Consider the following 6484-nt stretch of genomic DNA (forward strand, 5'->3'; position numbering starts at 1 on the left):
CAAGGAATTCCACTTGACTATTTGATCATCTGTGGACAAGGTACATCGGATTATCATCTTGTCTCCTGGTGCTAATGCACCAAACTTCGTCTTTCTGCCAGACATTCCTTATCTTTGGACCTCTGTTCCATCTGATTATACACAATTGCTCTTCAGTCTTTCGGCTGCCTACAATATAGGCTGATAAATTTTTTTTGCTTCTAGCAAGATGTCAAAACAAAAGAGTAGAATTATAATTTACTCTTGCATCTGGAGTTACTAGCAGAAAGTTCACATACACAGGGCACACACACACATTCTCTCTCAGGGCTTAAATAGTAGGATCCCCATGGCTATGTCTTTCTTTCCATGATATAACGAGAGTGCAGAGAAATATACACAGCTAAAGATAAATACCAGGTACTTTATTCTTAGTAGCATTGTCTTGGCCATCCCAAGGTACACAGAGAAACATACTTAAAAAAAAATGCTGGATCATTCAGAGAAATTACCACTGTGAACTCCTATGAAAATGCAGACTTAGACCCTACCGCCATCAACAGCTGATTAGATCTCATCAGATTCACACTGAACAAGTTCTGTACTTAATTCAAATATGCCTGTACAATGAGGACATGTACTGAAACATTTCCAGAAATTTTTTGAAAACACTAGAGTATCAATATGTTAAATGCAAGTTTCCATATACTTAATCACAGCACAAATAAGCAACTCAATAGAGGTAAATCAGTAGTCACTTTATTGTGAAAACTCAATATTGCAGTTTTAATTGCAAAAAACTGATAGCTTTTTTCTGCCTTCTTTCCCTCTCATGAATACAATAGTATGTACTGTATGTAATGAAACAATAAGTACAATACAAATGCAAAATCAGTAGTACTCAAAAAAAGTGAAGGTTGTCAACCTACACTTGATCAAGTTCAGTGTTAAAGTCCTGGTAAGTGAATGACTTTGACATTTAAGAGCATTCTAAACATAATGTATGGCCTGCCCAGACCCTGTCCCAACTCCCAAAATGCAGCTCTGCCATCTAACTAAAAATGTTAGTACAATATGGGAGCAAAAAATGGTTGTTACCTAAGCAGTCAATTTGGTGTGAATTTGACCTGACTTCAGAGTGAAGTTTGCTATTTCATTAGCTGGCTTACAAAGCATTTAAAGTGAGGCTTTGCAAAGTAGGGGGCCAGTAATCATTTCTTGAAAGCTCAGACAGAGCTTTTATGCTTTATTCTGTTTCCCATCAACTGCTGGATGCAGAGTTGTAGATACACGTATAGTTGGATTACAAGAACCATCTAGCAATATCAAGAGCAGCTCTCCCCTATGTGCGCAAAGTATATAAGAAATAGCTCTTATTTATCCTGGTGTAAAGTCCTAGCAGAGACAAAGACTTTGGGAACGGGCATGGGATTGTTTTGATTTTTCCTCTGAGACAATAAGGCAAGGTCATTACCGCATTTATGAATGACCTGCCCCCGTCTACCCAACGCTAATATTGGAGTGTTCTACTGGGATAATCCAAGAAGAAACAGACACAGAACTATTTTTAGTAGTGAAGATGCAGACTGTTTTCAAAGCATCCTGGCAGATAGCAAAGCAACAGACTGCACACAGTTTGAAGGCACCAACAGGCTGTCATCCGTGTGGAAAAAACAGGCACCAACTCAGTGTATGGCTACTGCTGGAGACAAAGGAACAACCTGAAGGGGAATACTGTTGTTAAGACACCACAGTAGGATCTATATTGGCTGCTTTTCACAGGTTGGGTTTGCTAGATAGAATTTGCCCACCAAAAAGGCTGCTTTGTTCAACATTTTGTAGTTTGGGCTGATGTCAGTCAGTCTGAATCCTTTAGGCACAGATGTTGGGATGGCGGACTACTTGTTTGCCACACATGCTCCTTCCCTTTAACTTGTCTTCTCCAGCACACAAGTTTGTTCCAGTGAAAGCAGTATGAGAGCAAGTGCTCTCCCCTTTGGAACTCACCCTTTGTCAAGCAACGACTGATGGATAGATAGATAGATAGATAGATAGATAGATAGATAGATAGATAGATAGATAGACAGATAGATAAGAAATTAATGTTCTACTCCAAAGCTCCAATTTCTGATCCAAGTGGTCAGGAATGGGGTCAGTCTGGTGACAAATCTTCTACAAAGATAGTAATTTTCTTGCCACAGATCTGGGAAAGGTTTTGGGATATCACAGAAGTATCTTTTTCTACCTACTAAGTTTTTGTTCTCAATGACAGAGGATTGCTAAATGGCTCCCATGTAACCCAGGATTTCAGATACTGGGGGCAGGGAGGGCAATTCTAGACATAAGGAGACTTTTTGACATCTACATAAACAAAGCAAGAGGTAGGGAAAGTGTAAAACAACACAACAACTTCAGTTGTTCAACTAGACAATAATACAGAATATAGTTTTAAAAAAAAATATATCTATTTCCTTACCACCACTACCTGCTCCTAAGAATTACTGTGCATTAGGCATGCATGAAGTGCTGTAATTTGCATTTAAGAAAAGTAGGTGCAGTACAGTAGTCTTTACAGCCAACCACCTTGGCTTTCTGGCTTAAATATGACTAAAATCAAGAGTGCCTGTATAAGGAGGCATCAGTCACAAGAGAATCCATGGCCTTCAAAATGCAACAGGCTTCAATTTCTTCAGTGTTTTTCTTTCACATGCTTGTCCTAAATCCATGCTGCAGGAACTGGGCTTTTCAGATGTCTTCAGGCAAAACAGAATATAGCCCTAATTACTGGTAGTCCATTGCCTTTTACAGTAATGCCTCCAGAACTGTCCAGCATTTGCAAGGATGGAGCCTTCTTCCACAGTTTGTAACTGGCTACACAACCCTCACTCAAGAGCTACATCTGAAGCAAAGTGTTTGAAAAGGAGAATTCTTATTCAGTTGTAGTTTACAGAAAGAGAGCCTTTACCCTAGTGTTGGATAGAACAGTGCTGAGAGCCAAGCAAAATGTCAGAAATACTTGGCATGGTTTCAAAATTCATATATCACCCCCCAATCTGAAGAAACAAACGTTATTACAACACAGGAGTTCACGGGTGGTCCTCTCAAGTAGGACACCCATTTCACAGTCCTTGAAGAGCCTGATAACATCCTCAAGACAAGCTGACAGTTTTACACCAGCAGAGAAAAACTCATTCTGATGGAAGATGCTTAGTCTTGAATTGGACGCCTATGAATTGGAGAAAACACAGCTGCCCAAGCCTGTCGGAAGAGCTGGACCAGTTTGTAAATGAATGGCAGTGATGTGGGAGAAGCTGCAGAACAAAATAAAAAGCAAAAGAGCTTTCATTATAAAAGGTAAAACTAAAATAAACTAAACATTAAGAAAGAACTAATCCCAACTAGAGTTAATCAAAACCTAGTTGTCTTACTTCCTTCTGTTGGTTCAATACCTGGGCCTTCGCTCAGGGTACTGCTCCCATCCCTAGTGAGGCACCTTCAGTATTTTCCAATGGAGTATTTGTAGAATAGAGAGCACCCATCACCCAGCAGAGGGGGAAACACCCATCGCCTCCACATCCCAGCTGCCACCTCTATGTCATGGGATCAGCCCTATCTTCAACAACAGCAGCATCCATCACTAGTGGAAGTCCAGCATAAGCAAATCAAATGCATGACTACATTGCTGCCCTGGGCAACTTTCCGCTTTCCTGACAGGACAGACTGTCATTCAATCACTCTTCCAGGAGACATTTACCTTGTAGTACCTCAAGTTGACTGAGGCAGAGGCTGAGTCTAGGACAGCTCAGCCTACCTCTCATAGTTTGTACCCTGACTGTTGGAAAGAGCTGAGGATGGAGTAACTCTTTTCAGGCTTTTGTGGAGCTACATGCTCCTGCACAGATTGCAGCTGGAAGCATTAGAAACAAGCCTAACAGTAAGTTCCTAGTCACCCAGTTTTTGTGTATCCCAAAGATAAGACATTTACACAGACCAAATCTATTAAAAGCAACTATTTTCTTCTCTGTAACCATACTGGAATTTTAAAAATTCAAACTCTTAATACTGTACCTGGGTCTAATCTCACCACCACCAGGTACAGCAGAAAAGTAGCCAAGAGCATCTTTTTGTAAGGAAGTAAATAGAACTGGCTAGACATGGACCTCAGTGCTCTACGTAGCAATGTCAACATGGTCAAGATCTTTTCAGACAGAGCACCTAACAAGGACAGAAAGGCTGTTAGGGAAAAGCAAAGTAAAAAAAAAGTAATCACATAGATACAGATAATAAGAAACTAAGATACTAAAATAAGACTGTTATTTGCATGACAGTTGAGGTTTTTTTTATAATAGGGAACAGAGAGACAATTTTGTAATACAATTCATTATACCTTTTTCTAATGAATCTACTTTAGTATAAGATCTTATACCACAGTAGTGCCAGCTTCTCTCCTGGGAGAGAACATCAAGTGATTTACAGTTCTGAAGGTGAAGTAGTACTTTAAATGCTATGTGTTCCACTGTAAATGGAGACGAAGCAGAGTACACAGGGCCAACCAAATGGACCCTTAAAGGGTTGCTAGGTAGTTTTAGTTTCCATTTTGTACTTTTTTTTTAAAAAAAACCCCACATTTATTCTGAGGTGCTTTTGAACCTGGAAAATAATTCTTGTCTCTCGACATCATCAGAGTCTACATATGCTTTGTAATTGTCAGCAAATGGATCACTATCTTTCATTTCCTTCTGTAATACACAACAGGACTTCCTCATTGCTGGTTTGTCATGACAATATTCTTAACACATAGTTAATACTTACTAGCCTTTGTTAGTAAGGGACGAATTAACTTGAAATAAAATTATAAAAAATAAGATGAGCACAAACAACAGAGGAAAGCCTACCCAAAACACTTTCTGTTGCTGCGCCTTGCTGCTCTTCAGCTGCCAAGTGCATCTCTTCCTGTTGAGTCCAATGACACCGGCTTTCACAAATGGTCCCAAGAAATGCTAGCTGCTGCTTGCTGTCAAAAACATCACAGCCACGTACAAGCTCTTCTGCCCCCTCAAACCGGCCAAGTGGAAGCAACACATGTGATAGATAGAGCTCCAACAACAAACCGTACTCAGGGAGGCTCTTGTTGGTTTGGTCTCTCAGCCAGCTACTGCCAACCTCCAGCATCACCTGGGGCTCTCTCACTTTGCTGTATAACAGGATACTGAAACAGAAGAAAAAAATATTAGAAAACAGTAACTCTTTATAAAAGTTGAGATCACTGACAGTTACTACCTGCAACTAGCTATCGTGAAGGCATGTATCAGGGTCAACGCTTGAAGCACAGATTTCTGAGGTGGACAATAGGCACGGCCACTGATGCTCCTTTTTCAGCATCACCCTTTTTGTATTTTATCACTGTGAAGCAATCTGCAGGCATGCTCCAGCACACACAGGTCAAGAACGGGCCTGTCCCAGGTTCTACTTTCATCGTCACTTACATGGCGCAAAATGGAAGCATCACACAGCATTCAAGTCTAGCCTGCTATTAAATGCAAGCCCTGTGTATATCTGACAGTCACGGACAGAAACTCACCACAGCTCCAGAACTTTTGGAGGAAGATGTTCGGGGACATGGTAATATTGTAGGACCCAAGACAGAACTTCTCTCCACCGGTTCATCTCAGCGAGCGCCTGAATCCCCACAACACAAAGGGAGCATTTCACGTCCGCAGAACTGGTAACAAAAAGACGCCTAAATAAGCACTTCGTACAACTACATTTCCCCTTGCATCCTTTCCAGTGAGCTGCAGCCCAGGCTGGACACTCTACAGTTCTCTGGTAGCTGCTTCCCCTCCTTTCCCTCTCCTCACCCTGATAAAAAGGTAAATTCAACCCTCCGAGAAGAAGCAGTCAGTCTATATCTCCGGGAGGACACGGGAAAGGCTCCTAGGCACACCTTGCTTCCCTCAAACACGCACAGATGCCTTCACACAGAACTTGTAAATATAGACAGGCCATTATCAAATAGCAGCCAAAGCCAAGCCGGGTTTTGAACGGTTACTAACTCCTTTTTGAGCAACAAGCGCCATCCTCCATTAGTGTAGATAATTTTTAAAAAAGCTAAGCAAAACCACAGCAAGGACCATCGACACTACTGCCATTCACACAGATACTGTTATTCAAATCTAAGCGGCTTCTAACACCCCGCCAAAAGACTATTTTACTAAACCCAAAACGCCCTCTATTAGAAAAGTTAAAGCCACAAACAGGACAGACGCGGCCTGCAGTCAGAAGCCAGCCTGACGCTGATGCAGGACCGAGCCACTGTCCACGGTCCGCTCGCACCTCTCGGGGCCGGGGCCGGTCCCGGGGCCCAGGCTGTCGCAGCCCGCCTCACACCTCTCCACGGCGGCGGCGAAGTCCCGGTGCAGCACCAGCAGATCTGCCGCCTCCTCCAGCAGCGAGGCCGCCTGGGCCGAGACCGGGGCCCAGGCCAGCGGTTCGCTCCTCATGGCCT

General features: G+C 42.3%; 1 protein-coding gene across 1 annotated transcript; it reads right to left on the bottom strand.

Moving 5' to 3' along the window:
- Window positions 1–717: 717 nt before the first annotated feature.
- Window positions 718–6479, bottom strand: PEX26 (peroxisomal biogenesis factor 26). The gene is made up of 5 exons (XM_026868538.1): window positions 6313–6479; window positions 5561–5701; window positions 4875–5188; window positions 4048–4194; window positions 718–3290 (listed from the first exon to the last, which is right to left on the bottom strand). Exons 1-5 carry the CDS (start codon window positions 6477–6479, stop codon window positions 3187–3189), a joined length of 873 nt encoding a protein of 290 aa, XP_026724339.1. The 3' UTR covers window positions 718–3186.
- Window positions 6480–6484: the final 5 nt, after the last annotated feature.

The sequence above is a fragment of the Athene cunicularia genome, assembly GCF_003259725.1.
Source record: "Athene cunicularia isolate RWA chromosome 1 unlocalized genomic scaffold, athCun1 chr1_part2, whole genome shotgun sequence".
Classification (NCBI taxonomy): domain Eukaryota; kingdom Metazoa; phylum Chordata; class Aves; order Strigiformes; family Strigidae; genus Athene; species Athene cunicularia.